The 18,886-nt window shown below is 38.7% G+C and overlaps 1 protein-coding gene across 2 annotated transcripts in view; it reads right to left on the bottom strand.

The window, feature by feature from the left end:
- Positions 1-18,886, bottom strand: part of mrps9 (mitochondrial ribosomal protein S9) — a 108,363-nt gene that overhangs the window by 9,240 nt on the left and 80,237 nt on the right. For both annotated transcript variants that reach the window (XM_072577584.1, XM_072577585.1), the window contains 2 exons: positions 6,966-7,041; positions 173-341 (listed from right to left, as the gene is read on the bottom strand). In XM_072577584.1, coding sequence (XP_072433685.1) covers positions 173-341; positions 6,966-7,041 — 245 coding nt within the window. The remainder of the gene's footprint in view (positions 1-172; positions 342-6,965; positions 7,042-18,886) is intronic.

Below are 18,886 nucleotides of genomic sequence, written 5' to 3' on the forward strand. Positions count from 1 at the left end.
ACAGTTTGAATGTGCGAACTGTGCACAAAAATGAAACTAAGCGCTCAAGATTAATGGCATAGTGAGGAGACTTCATCGGGCAAGAACACAACACTGGTTAAAAAGGAAATTGAACCTGAACATATACTTTGCTGAAAAGGCTGAAATGAATGCCAGATTATATGGTTTTTACCTTCCCCTTTACTGAAAGCTACTCCGTTCTCATCAAACTGTAAAGCTTCAATTATCTGTTTCTTGGACTGATCTTCCATCCTTCTGCGAAATTTCAACACATATTCTTCCTTAATACTGCAGTATGTTAAGGATAGCATACGCTCCAGTAATCGAAGAAAGTACAGGTACTGTTTAAAACATAAAAGGAAAGACTAATGTTACTTAACAGGTCAGTTATTTATTAAAAAACAGACAATTGACAATTAAGCACATTATTTTCTGTACAATCCTGCATTTAACATGGCATAAATTAGCTCAGGCAATTCCAAAATTGGAAGTGGGCTGTGAATAAGAGTTGGGCTGGAAGAATAGTTTAAACAATTTGCATTAATATACAGTAAAACCAATTTTCGAGCAAGGCAAGAATGGAGTACTTACCAAACAGGCTTTGATTATTCACCATGACTGGAATAGAAGCTGTGCACTCATTGAAATCATCTCTTTCGACAAAGAACGGATGAACAGCTGATGGATAGAAATTGCTGAGATGCAGACAAAGACTGATGGTTTGGCACTGGCTATTTAATATCTGCAACTCCTCTGGGAGAGATGTCAGGTTTCTTTGGTCTTAATACCTTCATAATTGTTAAAATTAGAATTCTCACTGGATTATGCACAATATTTAAAATATTAACCACTTCTTTACACTAAATCTCTACTGTTTAAAAAGTGTTAAGACCATAAGAAGTAGGAACAGAAATGGGTCATTTTGCCCAAGTCTCCTCAGCCATTTAATGAGATCATTCTCAATTCTACTTTTTTGCCATTGCCCCATAACCCTCTATTCCCTTAAAAATGAGAGATCTGTCTATCTCAGTCTCGAATATTCTTAACAATGAAGTCTCAACAGACTCTCCAGTAAAGAACTCTACAGATTCACCATCCTCTGTGAAATGAAGTGTTCATTTCTGCTTTAAATGAGCAAATCCTTATACCCTGTCTCTAGACTCTGCACACTGAGAAACAACAAAAAAAAATTAAGAACAAAGTCTTCAGTTGTTACACATGTTCGTAATCCAATTGGAAAGGATAATTCAGCCTGTAGACAAATCTAGGGATCTCATAGCAAAGTTAACTCCCCCCCCCCACCCCCCCACCACCCCCACCCTGACACATACATTGTCAGAAAGCCTCAAGTCCTTTATTCCCTTTTATTAAATCATGAGAGACTGGTTCATGGGCTGGGCCAGTATATCTTGAATACCCCTTGATACCCCAGGGAAGGTGGTGGTAAGCTGCCTTCTTGAACTATGATAGTTCATATGGTGCAGGGACACCTAATGTTGCGAGGAAGAGAATTCCAAGATTTTAACCCAGTGACAGTGGACGACCAAGGATATATTTTAGAGTCAGCATGGTGAGTGGTTTGGAGGGGAACTTGCCCAGATTGCATCACTATCAAGTGATTGTTGTAAAGTGATTTTTTTTTTAAATTGGAAGTCGCAACCCTAAAAATACCAGGCAGCCAAAAGATAATTTATATACCTTTAGGACTACATTCACACAGGCAGGCAGCTCCTTACAACAAAAGACAATTCAAACACCAACATTCAATCATTAATCCATAATTAGAAAATATTGGCAATTTTGCATTGTGTGGCTATAGTCATTGAATACAAACAAGGACATGGACATATGAAAGCATACAATCAACTGCACAGCAGAAACATCTAATTATTAAAAAGAAACAGCCAGTCCCTCTAGACCAACAATCTACAAGCAATGCCTGGACGACTTGAGAAGTGACAGCAAAGAAGGAGAAAAAGACTATGCTTAATTCTTCATTAGCCTCCTTGTTAGGCAAGTGTACAAATGGTATTAACCTAATTATAGGCCAAAGGTCTGTTTGTGTAGCACTTGTCAGCTGTTTGATTAACCAGTGTACACATATCTTACACCAAGCAAGATCTGTAAACATTCCATTCAAATATTAACACATTAAACAGTTTTAAACTACATTAAAGATATGATGTAAATGAAAATTGTTGAAATTTTACAATAGATTATCTTCTGATTTTGTTTGTTTTGTACTAGAACACAAGTTGACAGGTGTCAGAGCCAACAAGGGTTTGCACACAATTAAAATTTAATTGATTTATAAAGCCTAATTGTTGAAGTTAGGGTTTTGATGAGCAGAAACAAAATGCGACTTTCTCTGAAGACACTCCAATTCAAATTAAGTCCAATGTTATTTCAACAGATTTAATACATGCTCATTTTAGTTAGAATAATTCAATCAAATCAACAAACAAACATTCTCATGTATTAAACTCACATTCAAATCTCATTTTTAATTACATTGTGCACAGTTTTCTTGAATATTCAGTAAACAAATAATGCCTTTTAAGTAGAGACAGGTCAATTATTTTGTTAATATAATTTGAAAGTTTATGAACATTTTTGTCTTCATATTCCTTGTTTTATTCCCTATCACTTATTTTAAAAATCTAACTATGCCAGGAAACTTTAAATATTCTAAACAAAGAAATTACCAAAAAAGGTTAACCTTTTGGCATTAAGTCTGTATTCTCTCACTGCTAACTAGAGCTGAACCAATTTTCGAACAACCTCATGTTCTAAATTGAATGGAACTCAAGCTTGAACCACCCTGATTTATAATCTATATCTTCACTACATTCAGGATTAGCTTCTCCAATATCTTCCATACTGGTTTCCTGAGTTCTATCGCCCACAAACACCAACAAACAAAATTCTGCAACCTCCAGTTTGTTCTGTTCACCCATTATCTGGATATTTTGGTCATTTGTCTTTCAATAACTTACATTTTAAATTCCAGACTTCATTTACAAATTATGAACAACCCTCTTCTCATCTAATTTCCTGCAGACTCTTGTCTTGTCCTTTTACCCTATAACATCAATTCCAACCTCTAATATATTCAACACTCATCCAAGTAGCATCATTCCATGTCAGTGAATTTAGGCATCTTGGACTTAAGCTTTAGAACTCTGTCCTGAAAACCCTCCACTTCTGTTAATCCAAGTAATTAAGGAAATGCAAAGTGTTATGACACTTTTGCTAAATTTTAACCTATTGCGTGCTATCAGTTTTTGTATCTGTGAAATTCTCAATTTTTATCTCCATTTAGTTGCTGCATTATACAAGTTGCTAATATAAAATATATACTGTCAGGAGTACACCTGGTCAACACTCCTAGCTAGAGGGGATGCATTTTTGTTATGCATTCAATGGATTCACTGGTGATCTGGATCTTTTCAACTTTAGTAGAAATCAATTTCATTTTCAGTTCTTATTCTTAACCCATTAATACTACTTCGACTCGGTAAAGGCTGAATTTTCTTCCTACTCTTCACTATAACCCCCACCTAAATCTTTTCTCACTTTCCCTGTTCATGAACATAAAGATACTGTCTACTATTGGGCTAGCATTCCTGAAGTAACAATAATCATCCAATACCTTACCAGGATACACTCGTATGTATTAATCTGAGCAGCAGCACCTGTAGGTTACTAATTATGCATGGTGTTACAGCTAAATTAATCAAACAGCTATACACAAACATCTTCCAGCAAGGACAGGAATAATGAACAGGAGCAAACTTTCTGCCTTCACTGACTCTCCGGGCTAGTTTGGCAGCTGAACAGCTGACCTGACTGATAGCAACTAACACAACTAATTGCAAAAACAGAAATTGTTGGAAATGCTCTGCAGATCTGGCTGCATCGGTGGAGAGAAATCAGAATTAACGTTGAGTCCAGTGACCCTTCCTCAACACTGATAGTAATTAGAAAAAAGTTGTTTTTTTACTGCAGAAGATAGGTTTGGGGAGGGAGTAAGGAGTAAACAATGGGTGGAGATAGAGCCCAAAGAGACAGAAGAACAGTTGGACAGATAATGGAGCGAATAACAATCAGTCTAGGAGAATGAATAGCTACAAACGGGAACAATTAGTGGCTAATAACAGGTTGCATGTAATAGTAAACCATATGATAACAAGGCCTGGTGTATGGTAGTTGGGGTAAGGACGTGGGAGAAGGTGCCTCAAACCCTAATATTGTTGAACTCGATATGGAGTCCAGAAGGCTGTAGAGGTCCCAAGCAGAAAATGAGGTGCTGTTCTTCCAGCTTGTGCTGAGCTGTGTTGGAGCACTGCAGCAAGCCTGAGAGAAAGAGTTTGGCCAGTGAACAGTGTGATGTGTTGAAGTTGTTATGAAGGTGTAGAAATTTACTGTAGCTTTAAGAGAATTGAAAAGCTAGCAAGGACTGACAAAGCACAGAGCGTCTTGAACAAAGTAACAATGTAACACTTGGTCAAAACAAATAGCAGCGGGTTGGGTTGCTATGCAACAAAAACAAATTCAAATTCGGCCAGTTTAAGCTATGCCCCAAGATACCAAAATCTAATCAACTTTGAATTTAGACCAATATTTAAACCAATAAAACTATCCAATGTCTTAGGGTATAAAACTGGACATTTTGTACAGTTAGGGGGAGAACTGCCAAGTCACCAACAAGTTCAGACTGCTAGCAGAACAGCTCTCTGAAAGGTACCTGTCTATAAGTTTGTGGAGGAGAACATTAAAACTAAGCGAGAGAAAATCTACAGAGAAAAATCTATTAGGGAGAACTGACAAAGCTGACTGGTTGTTGATTTTTTAAAAACATCTTAATCGGATATTTTTTAAATCGGACTAGTATTGTAGAGAGGGAGGTAAAAGAAAGGTTTAAGAGAAAGGAGTTGTAAATAGTTGTTGGCTTCAATATTCTCTGTTGGACTTAAATTGATCATTTTTACTTTAAATCGTGACCTCTGGGATAGTACTTTGCCTCTCGAATTTTAACAGATTACAGCACTCTTTTCTGTGGTGCTGGTTTAAATTAGCAGAAGGGTTTACCCCATGTTGTTACGAAGTGGCAGGCAATTGGAAGCTCACCACTAGCTGTTTCTGTTTCTTCTAGCTTAAAACCAACTGAGAAATATATTTACCCACTCAAGCATCAAAACAGCAGTTAGGGCTGATATCAACATCATGATTAATATGAAGGAGGTTACAGAAATACTGACCTCTAATCAACACAGCAAAAGATGCCTACTGGGACTTTAGCAACAAGTTAGCAGAAATATGAATCTTCCATCAAGGCAGCCAGAAATGGCGGAGTGGGGGGGGGGAGGTTGGCAACCATAAATTTCTCCACAAAGAAAATTAAAGCTATCTTAACTTTAAATATTTGTGCTATTAAAGGGAACATAATTTCTACTCCAAAGCATTACAGCATTATTTTGGATTTTAAAAAAGGTGCAAATGTTTGAGGTTTTGGTTTCAGTAAGGAAATTGTTATGTCATCATCTCATAGTCTTGGCATTACACTGATCAACATTAAAAAAGCTTAAATAATCACGGAAGACATCAGATATTTAACCAACACTGTTGTAAATTGTTCATTATGACATTATAAGCAGCATCTATTATGTCAGAATACTTATTGCAGAATCATTAAAAAAAATTTTCACACTCTGAACACGTAGTCAACACTTTCATTATATTTTTATTGCACTATGTCAATATTTTTTTTCGAAGTTACCTAATATCTTATCATGCTTTTTCCAGATGTTGCAGTCAACATAAACATTTTTTAAAGTCAATGCTCATCCACAATTTGTAGCCCTGAATATTTCTAGTTTTTAGCCAATAGTAAAATTGCTGGTAGGTGTTGGAGGACTCAAGATTCGAAGGATTTTTGAAAATTGAATTATTTAAAGTTTTTTTTGGAAATACCAAGAGGGAGAACGATAGTGAGAGTGAGAGAAACTTCATGGTGGACATTTCAGGGGCTAGGACTATGCTAAACAGTGACTGACTTTGAGAGGTTCTTATTTCATCTCGTTCAGCTGCAGCAATGCCTATCAAGAACAAGCCAAGTTGGAGGAAACCCTACTAAAAACAAGCTGCCCACTTCTGAAAAGGAAGCACTAATTTAGATTTGCGTGTGAAACCAATTGTTTTTCTTTGAAAGAGTGATCGAAAGAACATCAAGATTATACTCTCTGAACAAGTGTTTACGATTTGTAGCAGGTCCACAAGACTCCTGAACTTAATACTCAAGTGTTTGGCCAAAAAGTTTCCCTTTTGTTCAAAATGCCAACGTCTGCAAAGAATCTGTTTTATCGCCCCTCTTTTCTTTAAAAGAGTGCATGCGAGTGACAGTGCATGCACGCCCATGTGTACTTTTACAGCACAATGTTTGTCAACCATCCTCTGCACCTTTGTAAGTAAGACTTGTTTTCATAATGAACCAATGTTTAATAATAATCTCATAATAAAGTGTTTATTCAGTAATCTGATTAATAGATCTTCTTAATTAAAATCTTATATAGACAAAGTATTAAATCGTTCATCTTGGTAACTGGAAACGGTACATTTACGTTCTGACCTGTGGAGTAGTGGGACTAGATTAACAGTGCTCTCCTCCAGTTTTAGTTGTAACAATAAAGTCATATTAAATCAACAACTTGCATATAAATTTTTGTAAACTTAACTTCAGCTTAATTAAACAATAGGATTTCTCCTAGGTTGCCAAATTATATTTCCCTGCAAACTGACATCGATTGCAACGGTTAGCATCCAGTTGGACTTTCGTGCTGTGAAAAATCACAAACACTGAACTATAGGACCACTCTACATGAAAATCCAGTAATATGTTTTGCAATTCTGTTTCATCTTGCAAATATCAATTGTGAAACATAACCTATTTGAAAATTATTACTTACATCTTGGTCAGAAATGTGTTCAACCAGCATCTCTTCCAGTTCTTCTTTTGTCAACCATCTACTTCCACTTAAATTTCTATTGGGGAGAAAAAGAAAGGCATTGAAGCAATACTTCTTAATTTAGTGAAATTTAAAACTTGATCCGAAAATGATCTTAATCAGGTTTACAGTTAAAGCAAATACATTGGTCATTTGTTGAAAAAGCACATGTTTAGATTAATGTGACAAGGAAACTGTAACAAGTTCTTAAATATCACAATTCGACTGATGCAGAAAACAAGTGTGTATCGCAGAAACAGGTAGGAAGAATACATTGAAAGTGATGCAACTTGATTGTGCATTGTTAGCATTATTAAAAAACGCAATCAGTGTGAATGAAATAAATCAGTAAGATATTTTAATACAATCATAGAGATGTACAGCACAGAAATACACAAATTTAACAAAAAGAACGTAATTTGTATTGATACACAAGGCTGAGTGAAATTTACTCCGATAAATGAACAAATGTTAAATTTTGAAATAACATTTCAATCACAAACAAAAACTTCAACTAACTCATTTACACACGTCTAAGGAAGGAGCTGGCCGAGGTTGAGTGGGTAAATAGAAGGTTTGACAATAAACGTGCAGTAGAAAACATTCAAAGAAACAAATCAAAACATTCAACAAAATTGATTTCACTGAAAAACAAAAACTCAAAGATCAATCCATAGCTTACTCAGGAGGTTGAAGATATTATTAGAGGACAGTTTTAGATTACAAGAACAGGCTTGCAATGTTGCAAAGAATAGCAATAAGACAGATAATTGGAAGTTAGCAAATATTATACCTCTATTCAAGAAAGGACAGAAGAAAAAATATGGAACTACAGGCCAGGTTTCTTAACTCGCTGAGCTGGAAGGTTCATTTTCAGACGTTTAACCACCATCTTCAGTGAGCCTCCAGACAAAGCACAGCTGGTGTTTCCTGCTTTCTATTTATATGTTTGGGTTTCCTTGGGATGGCGATGTCATTCCCTGTTCTTTTTCTCGGGGGTAAACGGGATCCAAGTCAATGTCTTTGTTGACAGAGTTCCTGTTGAAATGTCATGCTTCCAGGAATCCTCGTGCGTGCCTCTGTTTGGCTTGTCCTAGGATGGATGTGTTGTCCCAGTCGAAGTGGTGTCCTTCCTTATCTGTATGTAAGGATACTAGTGAGAGAGGGTCATGTTGTTTTGTGGCTAGTTGATGTTCATTTAACCTGGTGGCTAGTTTTGTGCCTGTTTATCCAATGTATTGTTTGTTACAGTTCTTGCATGGTATTTTGTAAATGGCATTAGTTTTGCTTGTTGTCTGTATAGGGTGTTTCAAGTTCATTAGCTGCTGTTTTAGTGTGTTGGTGGGTTTGTGGTTTATCATGATGCCAAGGGGTCTGAGCAGTGTGGCAGTCATTTCTGAGATGTCTTTGATGTAGGGGAGATGGCTAGGGTTTCTGGATGCATTTTGTTTGCTTGTTTGGATTTGTTGCTGAGAAATCGGCAGACTGTGTTCCTTAGGTACCCATTCTTTTTGAATACACTATATAGGTGATTTTCTTCTGCTCTGTCAAACATATAAATAGAAAGCAGGAAACACCAGCAGTGCTTCATCTGGAGGCTCACTAAAGATGTTACCTAGTATGGTGAAGAAAATTCTGAAAACGAACCTGACAGCTCAGCAAGCAAACCTTCATCGAGAACCTCAGCCTGAGCTACAAATCTTCTCAAAACCCATCAGTTTTCTTAACATTAGTCATTGGGGAAAAATAATACACCATTATTAGAAAGCTTTAACAATGCACTAACAAAAAAAAAGCATGACTAGAAATGCAACAACAGGAGTATACCATTCCTCGAGCAGTCCCTCGAGTCTACACTACCATTCTCAATCATGGCTGACCATTTACCCAAATGCCATTTTCCCACACTATCCCATGATCCTTGATATCATGAGTATCTAGAAATCCATCAATCTCTGCCTTGAGTCAAAAAGCATGGTGCTGGAAAAGCACAGCCGGACAGGCAACATCCGAGGAGCAGAAAAGTTGATGTTGGGGTGGTGCTGTTGATAGTTCAGAGAGGAGGGTAGAGTGGATAGGTGGAAAGGAAGATGGACAAGTAGGACAGTTCAAGAGGGCAGTGCCGAGTTGGAGGGTTGGAAATGGGATAAGGTGTGTGTGTGTGTGTGTGTGTGTGTGGCCGGGGGGGGGGAGGGGGGGGGGGGGAAGAGATCAGGTAACTGGTGAAATTGACATTGAGCCAGTGTGGTTGGAGAGTCCCAAGGCAGAAGATGAGGTGTTTTTCCTCAAAGCATCGGGTGGATCGCCAGAATCTGGTGGTGGAGAACTTGCATGTAGATGAGGGGAGAGGTTAGGGTGCAAGGTTTACATCTTTTGCAGTGGCAAGGCTAGGTGCTGGGATTGGAGGCTGGGTTGGTGGGGTGTGGATCTAATGAGGATGTCATGGAGGGAATAATCTCTATGGAATGCTGAAAGGGGTAGGAAGGGAAATATATCTCTAAGGGTGAGGTCTGACCGTAGGTGGCAGAAATGGTAGAGACTCCCCCTTTACCTCCATCCAAGGCCCCAAAGGATCCTTCCACATCTGGCAGAGACTTTCCTGCATCTCCAAACACCTCATCTACCGCGTTTATTACTCTCGCTGTGGTCTCCTCTAGATTGGGGAGATAAGACGCCAACTTGCGGAAGGTTGCAGAGAACATCTCCAGGACACATGCACCAATCAACCCCATCACCCTGTGATTAAACACTTCAACTCCCCCTCAGCCAAAGATATGCAAGCCCTGGACCTCCTCCACTGCTAAATTCTAGCCACCTGATGCCAGGAGGAAGAACACCTCAGCCTCCCCTCCCCCCACTCCACATTCCTGATGAAAAGCTTATGCTATCAAGCTCCTCGGATGCAGTCTGACCAGCTGTGTTTTTCCACCACCAGATTTTTGACTGATCTCCAGCTTCTGCAGTCCTCACTTTCTCCTGATCTCCTGATCTCTGCCTTGAACCTATTCAATGACTCAAGTTTTCACAGCTTTCCAGGATAGAGAATTCCAAAGATTTATTATCTTCCAAGTGAAGACATTTCTTCTCTTCTCAGTTCTAAGTGGCTCACCACTTATTTGCACACAGAGTCCCTTGCTTCTGGACCCTGCCCTTACACCAGCTGGAAAACATCCTTTCTGCAGCCACCCTGTCTAGATCGAAGGATTTCTTAAATTGAAATGAGATCACTCTTGAGAATACAAACATATTCTCCTCAATGTCTCCTCACACAACAATCTCACCATTCCCAGAATTAGACTGGTGAAACTCTGCTACACTTCCTCTACAAATGTATGTAATTAAGTGGACCAAAACTACACAGAACACTCCACTGCATTCAAAGTTTGTGAGAAGATTTGTAGCTCGGGTGCTCGTTGTTGTGGTTTTGTTCACCGAGCTGGGAATTTGTGTTGCAGACGTTTCGTCCCCTGTCTAGGTGACATCCTCAGTGCTTGGGAGCGTCCTGTGAAGCGCTTCTGTGATCTTTCCTCCGGCATTTGTAGTGGTTTGAATCTGCCGCTTCCGGTTGTCAGTTCCAGCTGTCTGCTGCAGTGGCCGGTATATTGGGTCAAGGTCGATGTGCTTATTGATTGAACATGTGGATGAGTGCTATGCCTCTAGGAATTCCCTGGCAGTTCTCTGTTGGCTTGTCCTATAATAGTAGTGTTATCCAGTCGGATTCATGTTGCTTGTCATCTGCGTGTGAGGCTACTAAGGATAGCTGGTCGTGTCGTTTCGTGGCTAGTTGGTGTTCATGGATGCGGATCGTTAGCTGTCTTCCTGTTTGTCCTATGTAGTGTTTTGTGCTGTCCTTGCATGGGATTTTGTACACTACATTGATTTTGCTCATGCTGGGTATTGAGTCCTTCGCTCTGGTGAGTTGTTGTCTGAGAGTGGCTGTTGGTTTGTGTGCTGTTATGAGTCCTAGTGGTCGCAGTAGTCAGGCTGTCAGTTCGGAAATGCTGTTGATGTATGGTAGTGTGGCTAGTCCTTTGGGTTGCGGCATGTCCTCATTCCGCTGTCCTTCCCTTAGGCATCTGTTGATGAAATTGCGGAGGTATCCATTTTTGGCGAATACATTAGATTAGATTAGATTAGATTAGATTACTTACAGTGTGGAAACAGGCCCTTCGGCCCAACAAGTCCACACCGCCCCGCCGAAGCGCAACCCACCCATACCCCTACATCTACCCCTTACCTAACACTATGGGCAATTTAGCATGGCCAATTCACCTGAACCTGCACATCTTTGGAGTGTGGGAGGAAACCGGAGCACCCGGAGGAAACCCACGCAGACACGGGGAGAATGTGCAAACTCCACACAGAGAGTCGCCTGAGGCGGGAATTGAACCCGGGTCTCTGGCGCTGTGAGGCAGCAGTGCTAACCACTGTGCCACCGTGTGTTCTTCTTCCTCTTTTTGCAGTTCTGGTGTACTGCAGTGTGTTGTGGCCCTTTTGAATAGTATCTTGATGCAACTTCGTTTGTGTGTGTTGGGGTGGTTGCTTTCGTAGTTTAAGACTTGGTCTGTGTGTGTGGCTTTCCTGTATACCTTGGTGGTGAATTCTCCATTCGGTGTTCTCTGTACCATCACGTCTAGGAATGGGAGTTGGTTGTCCTTTTCTTCCTCTCTAGTGAGTCGGATTCCTGTGAGTGTGGTGTTGATGATCCGGCGTGTGTTCTCTATTTTTGTGTTTTTAATGATTACAAAGGTGTCATCCACATATCTGACCCAGAGTTTGGGTTGAATAACTACAGATATGTAGATATGTAGCAGAAGTGATAATGCAAAGATTAGAACAAACAGTCTTACCGCAAATTCAAGGACAAGCCAAACAGAGAACAGCCAGGGAATTCGTGGAGGCATGGCACTCATCCACAGATTCAATCAATAAGCGCATCGACCTGGACCCAATATACCGACCACTGCAGCGGACAGCTGGAACTGACAACCGGAAGCGGCAGATTCAAACCACTACAAATGCCGGAGGAAAGATCACAGAAGCGCTTCACAGGACGCTCCCAAGCACTGAGGATGTCACCTAAACGAAACGTCTGCAACACAAATTCCCAGCTTGGCGAACACAACCACAACAACTCCACTGCATCTCACTAAGATTCTGTACAATTGATGTAAGACATTTTTAATCCACATTCAAATCCTCTTATGATAAAGGCCAAAAGATTAGAACAAGTCAATATGGTTTCGCAAAAGGAAATTCTTTTGACAAACTTAGAGTTTTGAGGTTGTAACTAGTAGGGATAGGATAAAGGAGAACCAGTTGATTTTATACAACTGGATTTCCAAAAAACATTTGATAAGGTGTCAGAAAAAAGTTAATACACAAGTTGGCAATGATATATTAGCATGGATTGGAGACTGGTTTGTGGACTGGAAGCACAAAGTAGACATTTTTAAAGTTGTCAGGTTGTGACTAGTGGAGTGCTGCAATGATCATTACTTGGCCCTAATCTATTTATAATCAATAAAGTGCCCTAGAGTAACATATACAGGGTTTCTGACGATGCATTGTTAGAGGAATGTAGACTGTGAGGACATAGAGGCTGCAAAGCTGGATTAAATCAGTGGGCAAAGTTGGAGATGGAGTATAAAGTGGGAACTTGAGAGGTTCTTCACTTTGGTCATAAATAGATTATATTTTTAAAAAGGTATGAAATTTACAAATATTGATTTGAGAGAAATTAGGATGCACTTGTAAAAGAAACGCAAAGAAATTAGCACATAGGTGCATCAAACAATTAGGGACGAATGGGCTGCCCTACAATGAAAGGCTGAATAAATTGCGTCCACTTTCTCTGGAGTTTAAAAGAATGAGAAATGATCTCCAAGTAATGTTCAAGGTTATAGTGGGGCCTGTCAAGGTGGCTATGGAGGAGGGTCTTTTCTCATTGCTGTAAAGTTTAGGAAAAAGGGGCACAATTTCAAATTAAAAGGTAAAACATTTAGGTCTGAGATGAGGAGAGATTTCTTCAAAGTATTGTGAATCTTCAGAATTCTCTATCCTCGGAGCTATGGATGTGCCATTATTGAGTAACACTGGAGACAGAAATAGACGGATTTTCAGTCTCTGAATGAATTAAAGGATATGGGAAGGGGCAGGAGAGTGGAGCTGAAGCTCAAGATTGACATAATCATGTTGAATGTTGGATTAGATTAAATTGGTCATACAGTGTTTGCCTGTTCTTTTTATATCTTTAGGTGGTGATGTGGGTACTGCACTCACAGACTTAAAACCAGTCACTGGAGGTTGGGGGTTGGAGGGGAATATGCAGGCAGAGGAGAAAAGGAGAGTGGGAGGACAGAAGACAGGAGGAGTTTTGTGCATTAGTTGGAACTTGTTGCTCGGCTCTCTTGCTTAATTTCCTGTCAATTCAATTCCTCAAAAACACATCTGTCTTTCACTCGCCCCTCCTAATGTGGCAAAACAAGATAATGCTCCTCCTTCTTGGGTGGCATTTTTACTGATAAAGATTTGGAAATTTCAGTTTCCTCTAAAATAGTTTAATCATGCAAAACAACAAAACAAAGTTGCTTTCTTTTAAAAAAATAGTACAGGACATCCTCATATACCAAGTGTTCTTGTATGTCTTGTTGAATTATTTATATTTAAAAAACTTAGTACAGAAGCACACCATATCATAAAATAAAAGCTACCTTAAACAGACAGTAACAAAAAAAAACTCAACACTTGGAAGTCATTGGCAGCAAGTTATGAGGAAGTGGGGGAATGAATAACAAGACAAACGTTCACTAGTTTAAAGACGGGATCATGTACACCAATCACCATCTATTTTAGATTCAGAAATTAGGGCTCAGATGATATAATATTGCAGTAGGCAAAAAATGCATCTGCAGCATCTACATTGCTAAAGATATTGTGTTTTGCAATTATTTCTGCTTGTTTATTGGCATTAATAAGCTTTAAGTGCCTGATTACTAAAATTACAGTTAGATTATCTACAAACATGATATGCAGAGCAGCACCAGATCCACAAGATCTCCTTACTGTTATGTCTGAAGATACCATTTGGCATCATTCTTATTGAAATCCTCAACCTCAAGAAAACACCAGATGGCATTGTTGTGCAGAACAGGATCAACATTGCAGCAAATCAAATTACAACAGTGTCAATGATTCATTGCTAGGCACAGCAGGCAATGTATTTGCCTTGGTGAGATAAACAACAACATAACCTGAATGTTCATAGCAGAAAGAATACTTTGATGCATGTACAGTTTCCAACAAGCCCATTTCTGACAGACAACTTAAGCTTCAAGAAACAAAAAAATACATTTTAGGTTTGGTGACAAAGTATCACGTTTTAATGCACTAAAATCAATTCATGGATATAGGAATGTACACATGGGCACTTTCAAGCTACCTTGGGGTTTGTAAGAAATCCCCAAATTTGCTGAGATGAAACAATTTATTGAAATCACAAATTAGTGCTCCAAAACAAAATTTGCTCACAGAATTGATGCCTCAAGACAGAACATGCAAACACATGTTAAAGCAATTCTTGACAAGTCAAATCAACAGTTCTGAATGAATACTCAGTTTTCAAATTTGGTGGCAATCCAAGGTGTTAAAAGTGACAAATCACTGATTAAGTACAAAAACAAAATGTATAGGTAAGCTCCCACGTATCCACTTACAGAATGAGCTTGTTAAAAAGCAATTCATCTCATCTGGAGTAAATATATTTATTAGGGTGACAATTTAGTACTCACAAGATGCATTAAAATAAATCACCTCCTCCCATGATGTGAATAAGACACAATGATGGTGATGGAAGGCAAAGTTGTGCAGTTGAAACCAGAATTTCACAATACTATTTAAGTGCGCTCTTGAATTAATTATCTGACTACAAAACAAGAACTGGTACACAACATTAAAGAGTTAAGGAAGCTAGTAAAAGAATAATTTGAAGACATTTTCACCACTAAGGAATGGTGAATCTCAGAATCATAAGATTAGACAAGTGGTGCAAGCTCCTGTCGTAGCCATAGGCAAAATAGCAAACATGTGAAATCATTGCTATTCTTATTCTTCAGGAGTATATGATCATAAGGGTGCAAAAGAATTCAGAAACAATATTGTAAAGAACACAATTTTTCTTTTTCTTTATTTTGAACCAAAATGGGAACAGGGTACTCCTTCAAACCAAGGACGGTGGAAGGAGTTACTACATTTTTAAAAATAAGCTACAGGAGCTCACTGTCAGTTACCTGCACAGTTGTTTCATTTGAGCAATGGGAGAATAGATCTGAGGCTACAGCACTGGTGTTATGTACGTGAATGTGAACCTTACCTTGTGATAATTGCTGATTGCATGAAGAATCAAGACTAATCGTGGGTGTATGAAATCATCAGCATGATGATAACTGAGTAGCTCATGAACAAGTGAACAACTTGCATGTTTACAACATGAGGGAGAAGATTCCGGACTGCGGAATAAACAAGGTACCTCTTTGCAAGTGAAGTAAACAAAACCCAAACAGGGATTAGATATTGTCTCCCACCAGCTGCTGCCTCTAACCAATGCCTAGAAGATTTCACAAATAGTGTGCCAGCCACCCTGCGTCTTCCACAAAGAATTTTGAAACAAGGAGATCAGAGACCAGAGAATTTTGTTAAGCAAAGAGGAAATCTCATTGAATCCTGTGAACTGGTGCTATTAAACTGTACTTCACCAGCAATCTTTCCTCCACACATAACAGCCATGTTTGTTTGTCTGTCTTGTATGTTTGTGTATGATTAAGGGGATTAGAATTTCTTATATTTTTGTTTGCCTATGACAATAATTAATTTACTTTTAATTAATAGTTTGTGGTAAGTACAAAAACCTGATCAGTATCTTCTGTTAACCAGAGTGCATCACTCAGGTACTTTTAAGTACTTTGATTAAACCTTTAATTCATGCGACCATTACAAAAGTTAGTGGGGTTTGATTATCAGTGCACTTGCTCAAGTGGGTTATAACAATGAATTCAAATATCACAAAAATGTAACTGGGTGAGGGAAATTCACAAACTGTAATAGACAATAAAGCTGGAAAAGCAACAAAACTTCAAGAATACAACTTGAAATGAAAACCACACGTTTCTCCCTTTTGCAGACCATAAACAGAAATAGACATTAGTCTGCTAAACAGCCCAAAAAACAAGAGCTTTGCAACTTTGAAATCAAGTGCTGCACACTTAACAGTAGTGTCAGACAATCATACTCTTTCAAGCAGTATGGGAGAGAGTGGCACACACAGCCTTTGAATTAGGCAAATTCTGCCTCACAATAGCCCTGGTTTTAAAGATTTGCAGAACAATCAAAGCTATAAGTGCAACTACAGCCAGAAACATCCAGAGCTTGCAAATTGAAACCTTCCACTATTCCCTCCATTTTTTGGGGGGGAAGGAGGATAAGACAGAAAAACCAAGAAAGCTTCAAATAAAGAATCTAAACAAGAAAAGACCTTGGTCTGTCAGATCAACAACTGAAGTAAAGAAAAATCATTGCTTTAGAGACAGCATGTCATCAATGCTAAAAATCAAGAGGAACTGAGAGACAATGTAACCTGCCCTTTGAGTTCTGGACTTCAGATCTTTGGAATTTTGCTTTTGCTGTCTATATTCTTTTTCCACCTATAACAGTTTGTCTGCTGAATGTCTTCATTGTGGATGGGTGCATGTGTATTTTGAGTTATTTAAAAAAACACTTACAATTTAAGTTACATAGTAGAAGGTTAGAAAGCTCTTATTTCTGCTTTTTGTTATAGTCAAGTATGTTCCAGTAACTAAGAGCTATTTTCTGTTAGATACAAAACCTGGTGTGAATTGCTTTTATCCTGAATAACAGTCAGTTAGGTAAATTGGTCACTTGGGTGGTCTAATTGTGATTTTATTCATTTTGTGACGGCTTGTGGAACAGTGGGGCATCATTATTAACGCACACTTCCCAGTTAAGTCATGACAAATAATTTTGAATAACAACATGGAAATATAGAACTCTGAAACTGCTACCCTGCTGAGCTACTCCAGTGCTGTTTTTAATTTCAGAAACAACTCCCCTCCTGGAATTTCTTGCTTTCTATTGTGTGGTCATTGCTGTCAAACCAACATAAAGGGACAGTAAACAATGTATCGCCAGCAGGTCTGAAGAAGTCATGCTAGACTCAAAACATTAACTGTTTCTCTCTCCACAGATGCTGCTAGACCTGCCGATTCTCCCCAGCGGGGTTTGCTAAACAACATGGAGTTAGTGAAGCTCATTACATCTGAAGTGCTGCTGATGGCTCAACAAGTCTCTGGTACAATGAACAGTAGTTTTTGACTGGGGCATAGAAACTGCTCTGGTAAATGAAATCACTTACCTTAATAAGCACGTTACATGAACAAGACTCCTAGTATTTAAGAACAGGTTTTAAGTGCATGTTTTATGAATTGCTGCTTTAGTCTGATACAAGAACGTGCAGTCTTTTATTTACATCAAGAACCTCTGCAGAAAATGAGACTTCAGGCTGAACTAAACATGACTCAAGTCCAATACTGCCTTAAAAACTGCTTGTCTGGAAGATTTCTGTTACTTCCAGAAAAGTGGACCATATCTGCACACAAACTTCAAAAAGAACTTGTGTCATTTCAGCCAACTGCACCGACCTGAATTCAAGCTCCTATAGAACTAAAGCTTCAGAGGACAGTGACAGAAATCACAGGAATTAACACCCATAGCTTTGAGTTTAAGTTCTGAGTTATAAACTCTTTCCTTTCTTGGTGTTCTTTCCCTTTGCTTCCTACTCTGCTTGTTTGTGTGCAACATTATCTCTGACTTGAATGCATGAACCAAGCACTTTTAAGGAAAGAAAGGAAAAGAATGTGGCACACCTTACTGCAAAAGGCAAAATAAATAAGAACTTTTAAAAATAACTCACTTTACAGACAAAACAGGAGAAGGATAAAATAATTCAATCTTCCAATTAGCAGAAGTGTATTCAACTGTCAGCAGTAAATCTCACAGACTTGCATATTCTACACTCCACCATTAGCATCAAAACAGGAGCAGAAGCATTAATCCAGATTCCATGAAGAATGCAGGAGAACTAACCTTAAAGTGAACAGTCAACTTTGTGCAACTTTTAAAAAAGGGTGCAATGCACTGACTGATATAGCATGTGATAACTGGAATAAGAGATTCCACACTCAATGGATGAGACCAAAGCTGTCTTACATCCAGTTGCCATTTCTGGTGGACAACTAAACAACACCATGAGGCAGCTCCACAAATATCCCCACCCTTAATGATGAGGGAGCCCAGCACATCCATGTAAAAGAAAAAGCTGAAACACCGCAAACATTCTTGAGTCAGAAGTGCCTCATGGATGAGGATCTCAACCTCAAGGTTTCCAGCATGACAGATGCTAATTTCTGTAAATTTGATTCACTCCACTTAATGTCAATAAACAGTAGAAGACATTAAGGCTCCATGTTCTGCTAACATCGCAGCAACAGCATTGATGGCTAGTGCTCCAGAACTTTCTGCTGAATCTATGATTAAAGGATGGGATAAATAGGTACATGGATGATGCTAATCTGATTGGGCACCGTCAGCATACGTTTGCAAATGTAAAATTATGTTTGATGAACTTGGGAAGGTTTTTTTGGGACTACTTTACTAACAAAATTGATTAGGGAGAGCTGATAGATGTTGTACATTTTGATTTTCATAGCCATAGGAGATTGGTTAGAAAAATTAAAGTACAAGGGATATGAGGTTATATACAGGCACGGATTAATGATTGGCTAACGGACAAAAAACAGGAGTAATAAATG

This window comes from Chiloscyllium punctatum, chromosome 9 (genome assembly GCF_047496795.1).
Source record: "Chiloscyllium punctatum isolate Juve2018m chromosome 9, sChiPun1.3, whole genome shotgun sequence".
In the NCBI taxonomy this organism is placed as follows: domain Eukaryota; kingdom Metazoa; phylum Chordata; class Chondrichthyes; order Orectolobiformes; family Hemiscylliidae; genus Chiloscyllium; species Chiloscyllium punctatum.